The sequence below is a fragment of the Salvelinus sp. IW2-2015 genome, linkage group LG1 (genome assembly GCF_002910315.2).
Source record: "Salvelinus sp. IW2-2015 linkage group LG1, ASM291031v2, whole genome shotgun sequence".
NCBI lineage: Eukaryota > Metazoa > Chordata > Actinopteri > Salmoniformes > Salmonidae > Salvelinus > Salvelinus sp. IW2-2015.
Genome location: NC_036838.1, coordinates 24,607,902 through 24,627,995, shown reverse-complemented (window position 1 = coordinate 24,627,995; position 20,094 = coordinate 24,607,902). Strand labels below are relative to the sequence as shown.

At 42.6% G+C, this 20,094-nt stretch overlaps 1 protein-coding gene across 1 annotated transcript; it reads left to right on the top strand.

Annotated features, from left to right (window-relative positions):
• The first annotated feature begins 996 nt into the window (after positions 1–996).
• On the top strand, positions 997–5,232 carry elf3 (E74-like factor 3 (ets domain transcription factor, epithelial-specific)). Its single transcript, XM_023986945.2, has 9 exons — positions 997–1,183; positions 1,569–1,744; positions 2,962–3,192; positions 3,374–3,460; positions 3,565–3,678; positions 3,858–3,944; positions 4,069–4,182; positions 4,662–4,863; positions 5,053–5,232. Exons 2-9 carry the CDS (start codon positions 1,576–1,578, stop codon positions 5,165–5,167), a joined length of 1,119 nt encoding a protein of 372 aa, XP_023842713.1. The 5' UTR covers positions 997–1,183; positions 1,569–1,575; the 3' UTR covers positions 5,168–5,232.
• Positions 5,233–20,094: the final 14,862 nt, after the last annotated feature.

Here is a 20,094-nt window from a genome sequence, read left to right as displayed (position 1 = left end):
ATGTTGTGTTTGTTTTAGTAAGCCAGACAATTTCTCTGGAATATCTTATTTAAAATGGCCACTGAACCTGCGTCATGGTAACCATATCAAGTGAATGACTTGCAGTGTCAGTTCCTTGCGTTGGGTAAACATGTGTGGAGCTGTGGCTGAACCAGTCCACTGAGCTAAGGTCAACAGCAAATGTTGGAACAAATGTCTTAATTCCTCAGAAATAAACCTCAGAGGTGGTGATGTGTGTGCATGTGCGTGTGTGCGTGCGTGCGTGCGAGTGTGTGCACTCATGTGTGCGTGCGTGCGAGTGTGTGCACTCATGTGTAAGTGAGTGCGTGTGTGGCAGGTATCAATGTCGGGAAAGTAGCTAAATCTGGTGCGACGCATCATTTCTCAATACTCTTGAGACTTATGTTCTTGTTGTGCATTGTCACTGCCAAATAAAGTGACGGAAAATATGATATGAACTGAATGTATGAAAATATATTAATTTGAATGCTGTACCTGTACCCCAGTGGAMGCTGGTGGTAGGAACTATAGGAAGGCGGGCTTATTGAAATGACTGGAATGGSATGAATGGAACAGAGTCATACACGTGGTTTCGATATGTTTTATGTGTTTGACACCGTCCCATTAATTCCATTCCAGCCTCACTCTCTCTACCCATCAACTGCCCCTCCATTCCACCCCTTCCTTCTGTCTTTGTCTTGCCATTCTACACACCCGCCAACGCTCTTGAGCTTCCTCATGGAGAGAAGGAGCGAGGGAGGCGGGAGGCACTACGTGGAGTGTGTGAGTGTGTCTGGGGGTGGCATAGCGGGAGGGCAGGTTTGTTTTGTTTTCACTGTTCTCTGGAAGAGAGGAAGAGGGAGGGGAGAGAAGAGAGGGGGGTGTGACCCATGCCATGGCTTAATGGTACCATGGAATTCCCCCCCAGTTTACCCTGACCTGGCCCCTCCCACCTGTCTTACTTGGCTATAAAGCCWAACACAGGTAAATCTAGCAACAGGTACATATTTTACTCTATAGAGAGAGAGCTAAAGGGAGAGAGAGAGAGAAGAAATAGACTTAAGATTAACCGTGTACTGACAAGCTCTCGGAGTGAATCACAAACACCGGACTCTAAATCAAACTGTGGAGTATTATCATCGCTACCTGTTCATCGCTACCTGTCGGGTCGCCTCAGAATCAGGTACGTGTGGAGATSGAGGTGCTCTTTGGGGAGTAATGGGGTGGGTGTTTTGGTCGGGGGTCACAAGCATCTTGACAGCATATGTTTTGCGTATATTCATGCACAGCGGAGGAAAGGAAACATACACTGGTATATATTCATACACAGACAAATATTTCGCACACATGCAAAGTACAACCACAGTGACCCACTTCAAATCAATGAATATAATAAGGCATGTTCCACTAACACATCAATATCCAAATGTTGATCATCCTTGTATACGCACCGAATGGCTCACTCAATTGTCTCCTAGTTAGAGAAGACATGTACATATTTGTTTATGAATCTACGTCCATAAACAGCATTCTAATGTCATACTAACTGGACTGTCTCCTGGTTGTAGATAGCCCATGTCGTCTGCCAGTGAGCTGTGTATGATCCTGACCAACGCTAACATGACCATGTACCAGACTGGGAGCCCAGAGCCGCTGCAGCCCAGCCTCACCACTGTGTCTCTGCCCGCCGTAGGAGACCTGCTGCACCTCTCAGACCTTTCCTCATGCAGTGCCAATATACTGGGTGAGAACAGTAATTAATACTTTTTTTTTTGTTTGTTTTTTTGACATGGACAATGTATAAAAAAAAAAGAAGCATTTCACCAGATTTAGCTAACAACTAATTTTCATCTGCGGTCACCTGGACCCTATAGGCGTCTTATAACAAAGCCTCTTCATAATAACTGAGAGCACCCAGAAGATTATGTAACTACGATGTCTAAGGAAGAAACTATAGACACAAACTGAATAATGACAGAAGAGGAGGATGTGTAACTGTCTCTGCTTCGTTATCAGCATGTGGGATACTTTAGTCCCTGATATGTCATTGTGTGTTGATCACCTGGGAAACCACAGTATGGATGTGTGTAATGTTTTCTTAGAGGATCTTTATTCAGTCATGAGTTTTGGCGGTTGTTTGGTTTTAGTCGTTGTGTCGGCTGGTGAAGTCKGTGGATATTTCCCATTGTCTCACCCTGGATAGACCTATTGGCTGAGCTTGTTGGCAGACACTCAGTCGAAGCACACATCAAACATACTGCGTATCCTTAAGCGAAACTGTCAGACAGACAGGGGATTGGCTGAACTTTGCAATGACCTCATTTAGAAGGCTGTTAAATCATTAACCCGGGACAATGTTTAACTTGTATTRAATAGAGGAATGCGGTCTTTTCATCTTTCAGACGTCTCAAGCTTTATTTTATTTGCCGTAGCCTATAGCGAGTGATAAGTGGTGACTGGACAGAGCGTCAGCAGAGCAGAGATAATAAACTAGGCAGCAGAGATAAACTAGAGCCAGACATTCTGACTTGGCGAAACCACAAAATCAGATTTTCACAGGTCCAGATCAGGATCTGGGTTCTTGGTGGGTTGTCATTTATTTGGAAAACGTGAGTTAGTTATCATCTTGTGGGTGGTTAGATTGACAAAGGTTTTATATTTTAAATGTTCTATAATAGTTATGACTGAAAACATAGTGTGTAATTACTATCTATCCAGATTTWATCTATATCAAATTACTTTATTCTTGCTATGTAACTATAGTTTAAAAAAATAAAGTGCCATCTATGTAAAATGTASATGTAACAACAAAAGAAAAAGCTATATAAAAAAAGATTGTTTAATCTCAAAAGTGATTTTACAATGACAGAATGTCTCACACACATGAACACAGAAAAACATACACAGACACACACAGTGCACAAATCTAACTCCCCCCTCCACCTCTGTGTCCTCCTCTAGCTCAATGGTATGACCTGAACCCTCAGTACTGGAGCAAGCAGAARGTTTTGGAGTGGATCAGTTTTCACGTGGAGCGCAGTAAGTTTGATGCCAGCACACTGAGCATGTCCTACTGCTCCATGGATGGACCTACACTTTGCCAACTGACCAGAGATCAGCTGTTAAACATGTTTGGAATGTCCCTCGGGACGCAGCTCTACCAGAGCCTGGTGGAACTCAAGGCCAAATACGGTAAGGATCTGATGGAAGTGAAATGAATCAACTTTATTGATGATCATAAAAGGGGGAATCTTAGATTTGGCTCCAGGAACAGACACAGACATTTTGGTAATTTAATTTAGACAATTGATTTGTCAATATAGTAATGATTCAGTCATTAAATGTATTTATGTGTCTGTCATTTCGGTTCCAGATCTGAATGAGACCTGTAAGCTTCTGGACAACTTCCTGGAGGAGTTCCCAGACTTCCCTCTGCTCAGCACAGTAGAAGTGAACGAAGGTAAACACCTCCTCTCGTCTTTTCTTCCCACTTCCTACTACCACGCCAAAGCCTCAAGTGTTAAAAAGGACACATTTGCTGACATTGTGACGTTACTGTTACAGTTGTGAGAGACACCAGCTACACTGACTTCTCACACATCTTCAAGAACTTTGAGAACATGAAGCCGCTCAGCGATAACGGATACGAGTCCGACAGCATGCACAGCTCCTCATCAGGTGAGTGGTGTACCTCTTTCCTCTTCTTCTCCTTTATCATCACTCCTCTCATCTCCCTTCCCCCAAATGTTCTCACATCACTTCGATCAGTGTGTGATTGGTTTGGCCTGTATCGATCAAGGCAGGACGAAGGAGCGGCCATGTTGAAAGTGTTTTCCTTCCTCTCTCCCTMCCCCCAGGTGGAATGCTGAGCTTCCAGAACCCCAGCTCTCCAGAATCCAGGAGCAGTGAGTCTGACCCAGAGTTCTCCTACCCTCAAATCGCAAGTGAGTGCACCTTTTCATAAGTGGACCTCACATTCTTGATGTTCAGACGGGTGAGCCTTGAAAGTGCATGTCTCTTTGAAAGTCGGTCTGGTGTTCTGAACTCCGGAACCGTTGTGTTTGACAGAAGTGCACATAAAGACAGAAAGGGGAGAGATGAAGAAGAGAGGCAGAGGAAGACCTCCCAAACTCAGCCGAGACCCCAAACACTTCTACCAGGCCTCCACAAAGAGCAAACATGGTGAGTGGCTCTTCTCATTCTAACACACACACACACACACACACACAAACACACACACACACACACACACACACACACACACACACACACACACACACACACACACACACACACACACACACACACACACACACACACACACACACACACACACACCAATGTCAACAACTGTTTTCAATGGTGCTCTGTAGAAGCACGGTTTTATCAGTCACATGATTTGCATACATTTTTGCATCTGGTACTGAAAACAGCCACAGTCAAAACATCACAGGTGCCTTTAGGTCATAGACCAATAACCACACATGCACACTCGCACGGACACACACACAAACACACCCACGCATGCGCACACACACACACACACACACACAAACACAAGCACACCTGCTCTACCTCCCCCTTGCTTGCTTAAGCACACACACACACACCTGCGCTGTCTTACACACACCTAACGCTAGCTCTCCCTTCTCCCCCTATAGCGCCCCGTGGGACCCACCTGTGGGAGTTCATTAGGGACATCCTGATCCACCCAGAGCAGAACCAGAACCAGGCTCTGATGAAGTGGGAGGACCGCCGTGAGGGTGTCTTCAAGTTCCTCAAGTCTGAGGCTGTGGCGCAGCTGTGGGGGCAGAAGAAGAAGAACAGCAGCATGACCTATGAGAAACTCAGCCGCGCCATGAGGTAGGAAACCATGGTGATATAGTAGCACCATCATGGCAACTAGCCATGGAAACCCTAATCCTAGCAACCAAGCTAAACAGAGCTAACCAGTTGAGGATAAAGTTAGATTTGTTTTTGTGTCGACAATGATAAACCATTGCCTGGTCATAAGAATAACCTGTGGCTCTCTTGCCTCCCTCCCTCCTATAGATACTACTATAAGAGAGAGATCCTGGATAGAGTGGACGGTAGACGGCTGGTCTATAAGTTTGGGAAGAATTCCACCGGCTGGAAGGTGGAAGAGACCGAGCTGCATGGCATGTGAGATACAAGGCAGGAGACAGGACAGGTAGAGACCAATGGCCAAGAGTGGCGGGGGCATAAACTGGACAGACCAGTTCCCCTGGGTCCTATTTTAGATAGGATGGCCCAGTCTCTGGATGACAGCTCTACTGTACCTGAAAGAATATAAAGACACTTACTTCTCTTCTTCCAGGGGAGGTGTTGCAGAAAATTTAAGCCAGTGTTTTTGGCTCCAGTAGGTTTTATGAACCGATATAGTTATTGTACAGTAATTATGTGTATTTTTCGATTTTGAATCAGGCATTGTTGTGGACATCGCTCTGGGCCTACCAGTGGTAGGTAGGATGGTGTGTCTGTTTATTTGTTTTCAGTTATATTCTCTCTGGGATAGATAATAGTGGTCCTGTATGTCTGTATGGTCCTGGATATCTCAGTTGGTAGAGAATGGTGCTTGCAATGCCAGGAACGTGGGTTCAATTCCCGGGATCACCCCTATGTGAAATGTATGCATGTATGCATTGGATAAAAGCGTCTGCTAAATGTAACAATAAAGGCATTTAGGTAAGCGCCTTACATTGTGCGGGAATAACTCACCTTGTGTGTCACTATGACAACCACCTGGGCATTATGATTTTTACTCTGGCAATGTAAGCACTGGCTATTATATGAATCTGTTTGTATTGTTTTTTGTTTCTATTCATATTTAACAAGTGACAGTCTATCCCTGTGCAGCCTATCATTTTATATGTCTATTTGGAAGATGGCTAGTTGCCAAACTTTTGACTTCTAAATTGAGCCAATGGTTAGAAGAGCCTCATGTTGTGTTTTACTCTTCTGGGAGTTATGGGTATATAAGGTCTTGTGTTAAATTGTAAACCTGATATGAAGGAGGGAGGAGACAAAATGGAGGACAAACAAAAGATAGAGAAGAGGGAGAGGGAACAAAATGAAGGGCTACTCATTCTAAACTATTGGTGATACGACGTTGTGTACGTCACTGTGAATGTTGTCTARGAAGTATGTGTCCTTTATAGCCATATTAATATTTGTGTATCTCACCAGACGAGACCTACATCAGGTTAAAACAATTCAGCGACTCAACTCCTGTTCTTTATGATTATTAGTTCTGTTATTCAGCTGGTCTGTTCCCTTCTAGATCGCTCAATGACATGAGTATGAGAATTCAATCTCAGATTGTATCGTTTGTGATATTTTCACACGCATGTATGTACAGCACATTGTCTTATTTTGTACAGTTAAGAGCCTTTTTACGGAAATAAACTGTTTTAAATAATGTAAGTGTCCTTGTGTATTTGGTACAAAATTGACTATTATGTTTGAAAGAAAATCACATAGTACCCCAACTGAACATAAACTTAAATTAAAAGCACTCCTAATTCAAACGGTGTAATAGCATCAGGTAAATTAAAATATATTAAAGTTACATTCTCTCCCTTGACATGTCTTTTTTACGTCTCAACCACCTGTTTAACCTCAGTATAACATCTCATCTGGAGGACGAGTCAGTTGGCAGTCTGACTCCTGCCATCCATCGTCAGACAAGACAACAAACACAGAAGTTGGGCCGTTCTGGCTCAGTCAAGGCCTATTTACTTACAGAACAAGACATTTAGCACAGAGGTCATCCTAGGTGTGTAATCAAAATGTAATCGACTGCCGTTTTCAGATCCATGTCAAGTTTCTACTTAACATGAAGCAGTGCTTTGCACCTGTCTCTCAGTTGCAATTGTCTCTGGTTGGCGCAGGAGTAAGCTTCTACTCCTCCTAGAGCTACCATCACCCTGGCGACAGTAATGACTGATTGTCAGTGTTTGCTTTTTAACATCAACTACCCTTCGGATTTGCTACAYCACAACAGTAAGCTTGCTGTTCAAACATGATCCATCAGTACATGTACAGGCTCAATTCAAATGTATTTACTGAGAGGACATATTGTAGAGTAGTGTGGCAGATGGGACAATTCCCAGCCATAKCTGATGGCTGCTGCTTACAAACACATACAGTGTACAGTATGCATGTATGTATATATACACACACACACACCCACAAACACACAGCATTCTGGATTGATTGGAGATGGCTCGACTGGAGTGTGTTGGTTTAAGGGCTCTATTCAGTACATATGGTGGAGATTCAGCGTTACAGCGTGATTGAAATTTAAAGGCAATGTTCCTGTGTTAGCGGAGGCTACTTTCACGGTAAACYCTGCATATGTCGGATTCAATAGGAAATGACCTTTACGTTTCTACCGCGTTATAACCGCGTTGTGTTAAATGGAACTAAATGGAGCTGAATGGAACTTGCAGCTCTTGTTGTCATGTTGTTAAAAACGCCATGCAACCGTGACAGACTGTCTGTCTTATAGCAGGGCCGTTCCACCAATTCTGTGCCTTTGAGAAGTATAACTTGGTCCAAAAAAACGTTGGATTTCACCTCATTTTCACATTCTGTCATAAAGAGCACATGTTCAACTTCATAAAAACATGTTCTCCCATCTCAAGAGGTTAAATAAAAAAGTGCCAAATAAAGTAACAGGGTTGACCGTAACAGGTTTGATGACTTCATCATAAATCAGCCACGAATCCCCATGTGACAGGGGAAATGGAAGCTTGTTGTGTGCAACAGGGAGTGGCAATCAGATGCAAGCTTCACAAAAACATTCAGTAGTGAAACATTTCTAGCCTGACGTGATATCCTCGACCCACTCAGTTTTCCACCACAAAACACCAGGAAATGGCAAAAAGAGTAGAACCAGCTCACCTGTTTTCCACTATGATTTGACTATTAGATGTTCAATGTTTCTTTTGAAAAAAAATAAAAAGGACGTAAAAAGGAATCATTTCACCACATTAAATTAAGAGTTCAGTTCACCTAAGAAGGTTGACCTTAAATGAGGGACTGATGTAAATGAATCACTAATCACAGTAAATAATGAATGACTTGGTCAAAGCAACAAAATAACTAAGGCTTCACAATAATGTGGGTTGGCAGGTAGCCTAGTGGTTAGAGCATTGGGCTATGAACCGAAAGGGTGATAGATTGAATCCCCAAGCTGACAAGTTAAAACAAATCTATTGTTCTGCCCCTGAACAAGGCAGTTAACCAACTGTTCCTAGGCTATCATTGTAAATAATAATTTGTTCTTAATTAACTGAGTTTTTTTTTTTTACATTTTGGGGTTAAGTGGGTTAAAATCTTCCAGAAGTCATAGAGGGTGCATGGAGGGACATGTCAAAATACATGATTTTGCCACTTTTTCATATTAAAAAAATCTGATTTATTGAAGTATCCATCAGAGATTGGAACCGGTTCAGGGTACAGAACTCGAAAATAACATTTTTCAAGGAACAGAATCAGAACCGGGAACGAAAGTGATGTATTCTGTTCTGGAACATAATCGTTATTTTAAATGCATGGGAACCGGTTAATAGCCTTCTTTTACGTTCCTGGATTTTTTTTCATAATTCCACAAAAAACGCAACAACAAAAAAGCTCTATGCAAAGCCCTCACTCTGTCACTCAGAAACGTATTCCAGTGTCTGCCTGCCAGCTGAAAATGTATAGGCTACCTGCGTGTGCAAGCTACCTGCCCCTGTGAAACATAGGCTACCGTAGCCTACTGACGTTACAAGTTTGATTCAGAAATAAGGGAGAGATTTTAAATTAGAGAAGAATGAATTAACTTTTTTAATGCTAGTTAAGGATACTATAGTTATCACTTTTCACATTGGATTTATTAACTACAAAAAGGTAAGACATGTTTTAATTCCGGTGCCAGCTTTTAAAATGCAATATTGGTGCACAATTTCTACTTAAAATATCAAAGTTCAAAGTATCAAAGTTCAAAGGCACACTTTTCATTGAATGGCGCATGTTTAAGGACTCGTGATGCATGTGGATGAGAGTGAGTTCGGGCCCATTTGAGCCCATCTATGCATGTATGTGTTGTGTGACGTTTCAGAGAACAGACTATAGATGTGTTACTTTTTACAAGGGTTCCACTGTTGCCAGGAGAGAATTGAGGTTGAGTTGGGGTTCACTGCTGCGACATGGTTTACACCTCAGTCTGATGCTCACTCCCACACACACACAAATGCACGCATGCATGCATGTGCATGTACACACACACACACACTTAAGGAAGACACACCTCCACATTCCATTCCATGCCCGACTCTTCATTGGGTGAACTGGGTCATAGGTTCTTGTACAAATCAAGATAGTGCCTCATTTAGGCCTGGAAGAATTCGCATCCATTACCCAAACAATAAAACACTGAAACATCCAGGATTAATGAGAGCAACAAAATCATCTTGTGATTGACCACTGGGCACACACTGGTTGAATCAACGTTGTTTCCACGTCATTTCAATGAAATGAAGTTGAACCAAAGTGGAATAGACGTTGAATTGATGTCTGTGCCCAGTGCGGGTGGTAATGTGTAATGTGTTGAAAGCACCGTTGAAAACATGCATAAATCAAAGCGCTGTGGTTTTCCAAGTGCAGAACACAAGACTAAAAGGCCTTTCACCTTTAACAAACACTATAGGGATTTCAAAGCTCATTCCCTCTTCACACTCTCTCACACACACACACACATACACACACACGCACACACACACACACACATACACACACCTTAGTGAGGTGACAAAGGGTATCTGCACCTCCCCGCTAGATCAACATACCTGTCTAACAGGTGAATTTGGCGGGCTGCCAGAATGTGACTCCAGCACGTAACTTACTGGAAGCCTTCTGTCTCCTGCCAGGAAAAATATAGCGAGGGCGGGGTTGTAGCTTTAATTGCCACTCTCTCTCTCTCTCTCTATGTGGGTGTACAGAGAGACAGTGACCATGGCCTTTCAATAGTCACTCATTAAACCCCTAGAGACTAAAAGAAAGATCAGGAAATTATTTACATGTTTTTTGGGACACCTAACTACTTCCATATATACCTCCATAAAAAATGTAACTGGCTACCTTTAGAACATTTATGTGGAGAGAACATTTATGCGTTTTAGAGTTAATTTTGCTTCAATCCTACACATTTTGCCATGGGGCGGAGAGGAAAATTAGCACTTTTACAGCTAATTTCCTGCAATTCTACAAATTTTGCCATAGGGTGGAGAGAAATATTTGAAGTTTTTAATATATGATATCTGAGTGAGACTGACAAACAAAATCAATGGGGGCCCCTCGGGCTCTAATTGTACCTTGATTACTACAAATATAGATAGCTGGCCACTAGACTATCTTACCAATCTAAAACATGCTACCTGACATGGSCTAATTGAGTGACTATCAGAGACTGACATAAGAGAAAAACTGTTGATGCAGAACCAAATTTCAAAATTGCACCTTACGTATTCTACTACTCTACCTCGCAACAGTAAGTTGAGACCACGACTGATTGTTACTATTTTTTATTGATCAGAGGGCCTTCTGACTAGACTGCAAACTCTCCTTCCGGACTCACATTAAGCATCTCCAATCCAAAGTTAAATCTAGAATCGGCTTCCTATTTCGCGACAAAGCCTCCTTCACTCATGCTGCCAAACATACCCTCGTAAAACTGACTGTCCTACCGATCCTTGACTTTGGCGATGTCATTTACAAAATAGCCTCCAACACTCTACTCAGCAAATTGAATGCAGTCTATCACAGTGCCATCCGTTTTGTCACCAAAGCCCCATATACTACCCAACACTGCGACCTGTATGCTCTCGTTGGCTGGTCCTCGCTACATATTCYTCGCCAAACCCACTGGCTCCAGGTCATCTATAAGTCTTTGCTAGGTAAAGCTCCACCTTATGTCAGCTCACTCGTCACCATAGCAACACCCACCCGTAGCACACGCTCCAGCAGGTGTATTTCACTGGTCATCCCCAAAGTCAACACCCCCTTTGGCCGCCTTTCCTTCCAGTTCTCTGCTGCCAATGACTGGAACGAATTGCAAAAATCACTGAAGTTGGAGACTTATATCTCCCTCACTAACTTTATGCATCAGCTGTCAGAGCAGCTTACCGATCGCTGCATCTGTACACAGCTCATCTGTAAATAGCCCATCCAACCAACTACCTACCTCATCCKCATATTTGTTTTTGTTTTTCTGCTCTTTTGCACACCAGTATTTCTACTTGCACATCCTCATCTGCACATATATCACTCCAGTGTAGAGTGCTAAATTGCAATTATTTCGCCACTATTGGCCTATTTATTGCCTTACCTCCTTACTTAATTTGCAAACACTGTATACAGATTTTTCAATTGTGTTATTGACTGTACGTTTGTTCATCCCATGTGTAACTCTGTGTTGTTGTTTGTGACGCACTGCTTTGCTTTATCTTGGCCAGGTCGCAGTTGTAAATGAGAACTTGTTCTCAACTGGTCTACCTGGTTAAATAAAGGTGAAATTAAAAATYAAAAATAAATAAAAAAGGGGCCCGTGAGCCCGCGGGTCTTTAGTTGCCCATCCCTGGTTTAGCTTAAACAGACAGGCGTGGACATTGACTCATTTATTTTTGGGGAAATCAATACATTTTTTCCATAGGATACACCGACACACACAGTACACGCACGCTAGTGATGCACGGCTTGACTCATAACCAGGGCAGCCGGGTTTAAGGTCATGAAAAATTTTATGGATGAAGGGCGGGCGGGCGGGTCGAATAAAGACAAAACAATACATACAAAAATTAATAAATGTATCATTCTTGTGCAATTTATTTCTATAGGCTACATTGAGGTTTTTCTTTCATTATTTTTAGGCTATCTGGCATTAGTGCATAAGCTTAAGCTTTAGAGCATTTCTAGGGCAACATGTAGGCTAACGACAGAAGAGAAGCTGCGTGTATCTAATTATAGACAAGTTGACTAACAAATAGCCTACCAAAATGTTSGAAATCCTGCATCACCTGTCAAGAAATCGTTCCACCGTCTCTGACTGTAGCCTACAGTGCATTTTCTATYTTTGCGGGTTAGGTTCAGGTGCAGGCCTCYAAATGTTCACGTTGTCACATGTAGTCGGGCGGTTGCAGATGGGTTAATAGCAATTGCAGGCGGGTGCAGGTCAACAAACAGCTGACCCCAGTTGTGTACCGCAGTTTCGCGGGGCCCGTAAGGTCTGAGCAAGGGCCACAAACACTACATACAATTGAATGTCAATGGCTTTTGATAAGTATATCTGCTAAATGACCTTTTTCATTATCACATCTTATTGCTCCACAATCACTATACCTCTGGTAAACGTGTCAAAGGTTTATTACACCATCAGCAAACTTTACCGTAAACCTACAGTATCTTGACATAACCCTTACCTCTCTTAAAGATAATGGTTTCTGCTAGGACAAACCCCCTGGTTTGGAAGGCCACACCTCTCCATGATGGAGTTGTTGACACTGGGAGAAGGTATAAGTTGCTCCTTACAACTGTTGCAGGGTCAGATTGTTTTCCCTAATGGTTAATCTATTGGATTGGGGATCGGGTTATCTGATCATAGGTAATCTTATGTGCTTAAAGCTATTACTGTGAGACTGATAGCTCAAAGCTCTGATCAGATTGATTCCATCAATGGCTATACGCTGCACTCCATAACATGCACAGTCAGAATGGTTTGCTGACTATGTGGACACCATCTACAACTGACATTTGTATAACCCTGCAATCACCCACAATTGGCCCACTTCAACAACYCAAGCTCCAGAAACCCGGCCCAGACACAGATCCACTGTGTGAACCTGTCATTATCAGATAKCTTCAACAGGAATATAATTCAGATATGGTTGGAATGAGGTTTGTCAGCATTGCGCAGAGTACAGTATAACCTCTAACTCTGTAGATGTGGTCTACAGTACAAACTCTCTTTTATAAGACAAATAACCCTTAAAAATAGTCAGAGACTTCATCATGGCCCAGCCCAGTGGTTTTGTGAGTGTTTTGTTTACCATAAGCTTGGTTAATGGAAGCTGGGTTTTTATGGCCTAACAACTCTCCCTTTGGCAACACACAGCCCTGGTCTGAAGAAGGGACAGAGATGACACCATTGCAGCATTGCAAGATCAACCCTTTGCATTGTGGACATTTCTTGTGCTATTTTTTTATTTATAGTATTCATGGGTGGTTGCATGTTTCCTCACAATATTGCTTTAAATGTTCATTTTGGACTGATGCCCGAGCATTCTACACAATGCATCGTCAATGAGCACRGATGAAGATTTAATCAAAAGTGCATTCAAGAGGCAAATAATTAGTAGGAAAACCTTTTGTCATCATTTTGCTAGCTATTTTTGACAAACTTTGCTAACTAATGACAACATTACCATCTGTCTAAAGTAAATTTGATGACATGATAATGCTGGCAAAGTTGTTTCCTACAAAATATTTGACTACTTTAGCAATGTCATCGTATTTCCAGGCACTATTGTGTAATTTAGACCTAATAGTAGTTAGCCTCRGTCCAGAATGACTGGGCTTATCACGACTTTAGGGCACCACTATGGCACCGATAAGGGTGGCTTGATAACGTTCATAACAATGGTATGATGCGTGTGACGGAGGTGCAGCCTATGAATTCTATTCTAGAATTGTTCTATATGGATTAAAGATTCCTTTGTGATGTCATATATACAATAAATGATATTGTTCATCAGCCTTTTGTGATGTCATCAATTTGAATCAGAATTTTCAACAGCCCTTTATGATGCCATCATTTACAATCAGAATGTTCATCAGCCTTTTGTGATTTCATTGCACAATTAGAATCAGTTTTTTTTTGTAATATCATCTCCAGGCCCACAGGGACAGACAGACAGATTTATTTTACAATTTAAAACACAGTACAATGATCGGGGATGACACAAAGAAGTTTGAATTGTGGTCCTCTTAAATAAAAGGTTAAAAAAAATAAACAAACATAAACATAGTAGTCCTAAACTACGCAGTAGACCTAGCCTACGAGGCATACTTGGGTTACACATATAACACAAAACAAAACAAAGGACAGGACGACATTGTCATAGCCTAGAGCATTCCATACAGACATTAACCGTTTTTTTCTATTTTGCTCGATCATTAGCCAGCTTTTGGCATTCTTTTTAAATTYYGTTATGGTCGGCATGGCTTTGAGTTGCTGTGGTAGTTTGTTCCACTCGACAGCGCCGGTATATAAAAAGGTCACATTCTGTCCCGCCTTTCATCTTTTATTATGTCCACTGTGTGTTTACCTAATGTCTGTTTGTTCTCCTCCGGTCATAATGAATGAGCTGCAGGAACACCCGGACTGTACTCCCTCACAGAACTCCCTCACCGAACTCCCTCACCGAACTCCCTCTTCTCCCCCCAGCGGTGCAACACACTCAGGGCCTTATGCTCATCCAGCTCATGTAGATTTCCGTGCATCGGCAGGACAGAACAGCTACATCTGGTAAGACGAGGGGTYGTGGTGTGTGTCTATTTGTCAATAACAGCCGGTGCGCAATGTCTAATATTAAGGAGGTCTCGAGGTATTGCTTGCCTGAGGTAGAGTACCTCATGATAAGCTATAGACCACACTATCTACCAGAGAGTTTTCATCTATATTTTTTGTAGCTGTCTATTTACCACCACAAACCGATGCTGGCATTAAGACCGCACTCAATGAGCTATATAAGGCCAAAGCAAACAAGAAAATGCTCATCCAGAAGTGGAACTCCTAGTGGCCGGGGACATTAATGCAGGCACACTTAAATCCATTTTTACCTCATTTCTACCAGCATGTCACATTTATTTTATTTTATTTAACCCTAATTTTTCCAGGTAATTTGACTGAAACACATTCTCATTTACAGCATTGACCTGGGGAATAGTTACAGGGGTGAGGAGGGGGGATGAATGAGCCAATTGTAAGCTGGGGATGATTAGGTGACCGTGATGACATGAGGGCCAGATTGGTAATTTAGCCAGAACACAGAACACCCCTACTCTTATGATAAGTTCCATCTTTAGTGACCACAGAGAGTCAGGACACACGTTTAACGTCCCATCCGAAAGACGGCACCCTACAGAAGCGCAACTAGTAGACTACCTATACTCCACACACAGAGACGCATACAAAGCTCTCCCTCGCCCTCCATTTGGCAAATCTGACCATTATTATATCCTACTGATTCATGCTTACAATCAAAAACTAAACCATGTAGGACCAGTGACTCGCTCAATACGGAAGTGGTCAGATGACGCGGATGCTACGCCACAGGACTGTTTTGCTAGCACAGTCTGGAAAATGTTCCAGGATTTATCCAATGGCACTGAGGATTATAAACTGGGTGGTTCAAACCCTGAATGCTGATTGGCTGACAGCCGTGGTATATCAAACAGTATATCATGGGCATGACAAAACATTTATTTTTACTGCTCTAATTACGTTGGTAACCAGTTTATAATAGCAATAAGGCACCTCGGGGGTTTGTGGTATATTGCCAATGTGCCTAAGAACAGCCCTTAGCTGTGGTATATTGGCCATATACCACACCCCCTCGTGCCTTATTGCTTAAGTATACCACCTCAGTCACCGGCTTCATCAATAAGTGCATCGACGACGTCGTCCCCACAGTGACCGAACGCACATACCCCAACCAGAACCCATGGATTACAGGTAACATCCAGCTGCCGCTTTCAAGGAGTGGGACACTAATCTGGATGCTTATAAGAAATCCTGCTATGCCTTCAGACGAACCATCAAACAGGCAAAGCGTCAATACAGGACTAAGATTGAATCCTACTACACCGAATCTGACGCTCGTCGGGTGTGGCAGAGCTGACAAACTATTACGGACTACAAAGGGAAACCCAGCCATGAGCTGCTCAGTGACGCTAGCCTTCCAGATGAGCAAATGCCTTTTATGCTCGCTTTGAGGCAAGCAACACTGAAGCATGCAGGAGAGCACCAGCTGTTCCAGACGACTGTGTGATCACGCTCTCCGTAGCTGATGTGAGCAAGACCTTTAAACAGGTCAACATTCACAAGGCCGCGGGGCTAGATGGATTACCAGGACGTGTGCTCAGAGCATGCACTGTGCAACTGGCAAGTGTCTTCACCGACATTTTTAACCTCTCCCTGACCGAGTCTGTAATACCTATATGTTTCAAGCAGACCACCATAGTCCCTGTGCCCAAGAACACTAAGGTAACCTGCCTAAATGACTAACTGCTAAATGTCGGTAGCCATGAAGTGCTTTGAAAGGCTGGTCATGGCTCACATCAAAACCATCATCCAGGAAAGCCTAGACCCACTCCAATTTGCATAATGCCCCAACAAATCCACAGATGACGCAATCTCAATTGCACTCCACACTACCCATTCCCACCTGGACAAAAGGAACACCTACAGGAGAATGCTGTTCATTGACTACAGCTCAGCGTTCAACACCATAGTGCCGACAAAGCTCATCACTAAGCTAAGGACCCTGGGACTAAACACCTCCCTCTGCAACTGGATCTTGGACTTCCTGACAGGCCGCCCTAGTTGGTAAGGGTAGGCAACACTACATCTACCACGCTGATCCTCAACATGGGGGCCCCTCAGGGGTGCATGCTTAGTCCCCTCCTGTACTCCCTGTTCACCCACGACTGCGTGGCCAAGCACGACTCCAGCACCATCATTAAGTCTGCTGACGACACAACAGTGGTAGGCCAGATCACTGACAACGATGAGACAGCCTATAGGGAGGAGACCTGGCAGTGTGGTGCCAGGACAACAACCTCTCCCTCAGTGTGAGCAAAAATACAAATATAGGACAAAACACACATCACGAAAAGAGAGACACCACAACACTACATAAAGAGAGACCTAAGACAACAACAACAAATGACAACACACTATGGTAGCAACACCACATGACAACAACATGGTAGCAACACAACATGGCAGCTGCACAACATGGTAGCAGCACAAAACATTGTACAAACATTATTTGGCACAGACAACAGCACAAAGGCAAGAAGGTACAGACAACAATAAATCATGTGAAGCAGACACAACTGTCAGTAAGAGTGTCCATGATTGAGTCTTTCAATGAACAGATGGAGATAAAACGGTATAGTTTGAGTGTTTTTTATGCAGCTCATCTATGAGCACATGATTGTTATCTGTTTAAATCCCTTATGGGTTGTTCCACGTGAAAGTGGAATAAAAAAAGATTGACCGTGTTCGAATACCTGTCCTTGTGTTCTAAATAGTAAGTTTCAAGTTTCAAATTTTATTTGTCACTTGCACAAGTACAGCGGAATGTTTTACTTGCAAGCCCTTCCCAACAATGCAGTATTCAATATCAAAATAGTTTAACTTTTTTTTTTAAACACAAGAAATAATAAAAGAGAAAAAAAGAGGAGAGTAAGCTATATACAGGGTCAGTGCCAGTACCAAATTTACAGTGTGCAGGGACTGGAGTATTTGATGGAGAGATGTACATGTAGGCAGGGATTAGGAGAAAGTGACTGGTAGCATGATAAATAAATGATAATAATAATAATAATAGTAAACAAGCAGTGTAAACTGGGCTGAAAAGTGACTGGTAGCAGTAATATGTAAATAATATGATGATATACTGAAGGTAATCATGTAAACAGGAGTAATAGTGACCAGTAGCAGGATAAATAGATAGATACTAATGGCAATAGTCAATGAATAGCAGCGTAATGGTAGTAATACATTGAATCAACAATAATTTTAGCAACAGCGTAGGTGTAAGAGGGTGTGTGGGTGTAAGAGGTGGCGTGTGGGTGTAAGAGGGGTGTGTGGGTGTAGGTGTGTGGCGTCATTAATAGGTATGTTAGTGAGGGTGTGTGTGTCTGAGTGGGTAGAGACCTGTGGATGGGCATAGAGTGGGAAAGAGTGGGAAAGGGCAGTGTGGAGTGGTAGGTAGGGAGGTATGTGGGAGGTACGTATGTTTAGTAGGCAATTTTGGGTATGCGAAAATTGAACTTTTTATACTTTTTAAGTGAAATTTCTCAAATTTAAATGCCAGGATGTCATACTCATTTTGGATTTTCATCTAATAGAATTCGCTGCACACTATTGAGGAAGAGAATCTTTCGAGACCCACATGTTTGATAATCAGCTGAGGGGACGCGCTGTTGGATGGTTGTCATTAGTAACATGGCTACTCAAATATACCAAGGTTTCTCCTAAAGCTTAATTGAACCCTGACCCCTAACCCTAAATACAACCCATGTGGCACTTAGCTAAAAGTTAATTTCCCAACCTCTAATTTATTTGCTGTAAAATTGGCATTCAGATAATAACATCAGGACCAACACATTAATTAGGTCACGGCTCAATGCCGCCCAACAGTCATGATGTCTGGAATATAATCCAGTTACTGGCAGAAGCCATAAACTCATGTCAATAAATGCTTGTTAGAGAGGGAGCAGTCCCCTTTGATATTACACCTGATCCACCGCTATCAGGATCTATTAGAGGGGGAGGGGTGGAGGGGGAGGACGAGTTAGGGAGGTCCAGACACTCTTACAGAGAAGTTAAGTAGTTAAAACATGATGATATTTCTCCTCTGTATCTCTGCTGCCTTGTGAAATAGTTCTGTGGAAAAGCTCAACCCGTGTGTCATCCTGTCACTGCTTTGGGGGCTTGGATGTTGATTCATATAAAAGGTTCAGTTAGATACACCACAAACAGAGCTAATGAATAAGAATATGACAATGGAGTCATGATCATCCAATGATTGACACTTTTCACCATTTTGTGACAATGCTACACTTATTTCTGCAGATGAAGAGTGATTTCTTTGAATTGCCATTTGAGCAGTTGGAGCTGTGATGCTTTCAACACCAGGAATGTGGATGCGCCCCATATCAATTAAAGTCAAGTCAAGTTAATTTTACACATATCTTACACATTTTACAGTAGGATATTTACACATGCGCCGGGGAGGGGAGATATGGACAGAAAAGTGTTGAATTGTGCAATAACTTTGTGCAATAATAACAGTATAAATATATATCATGGTGTGTGTTTGTGTGTGCGTTTGAGCGTGTGTGTGCGTGCGAGAGTGGGTGAGTGAGTGTGTGAAAGTGTGTGTGTGAATGTGTGAGTGAATGTGTGAGAGTGGATGTGTGTGGGTGAATGTGTGTCAATGTGTGAGCGTGAGTGACTGAGTGTGTGAGAACGTGTGACTGAGTGTGTGAGAACGTGTGACTGAATGTGTGAGAGCGTGTGACTGAATGTGTGAGTGAATGTGTGAGAGTGTGTGAGTGAGTGTGTGAGCGAGTGTGTTGTGCTAAGGTGTGAAGGGTCAGTGCAAAGAGACTGTTGGTGTGGTACTAAATATACTAATACTAATATACTACATATACTAAATACAGGTGCTAACTGAAACTCGTTTTGGATAAAAGTTGGTTCAATGTAATTGCATTGCAATTGTGTGGAAACAACGTTGATTCAACCAGTCTGTGCCCAGTGGGTTGCCATTGACACACAAACTATATGGGCACAAGGAACAGCAGGCCTCACCCAGTAGAGTTGCTCAATTCTGGAAAAGATAGAAAAGAGTTACCAGAAAGACCTGCTACACTTAAAGACACATAGACAAAGACAAACGAGTTAGTTACCATGAGGTAATCCAAGACATAATAGGAAATAGACTACAAAAGGCTAACAAGTTTCCACCATGAGGCAACATTGAGGATAATAGATGTTTTTAAAAGGTTCTGTGAGTGACCTGCTAACAAACGGCTGCTTTAAACAGCCCCTGGAGCCGTCAGACAATGACAGGATGATTAACAGCTGGTGCCTACGGTGTAGAATGGAAGGAGCATGACATGATACAGCGTTTCTGTTTTGTTTTGTTGTTTAGGACAATTGTGAGTGGCGAAAAAGGAAGCAAGACACTCAACTCGCTCTTTTTTTCTTGTTCAATGAGTAGACCAGACCCAGCG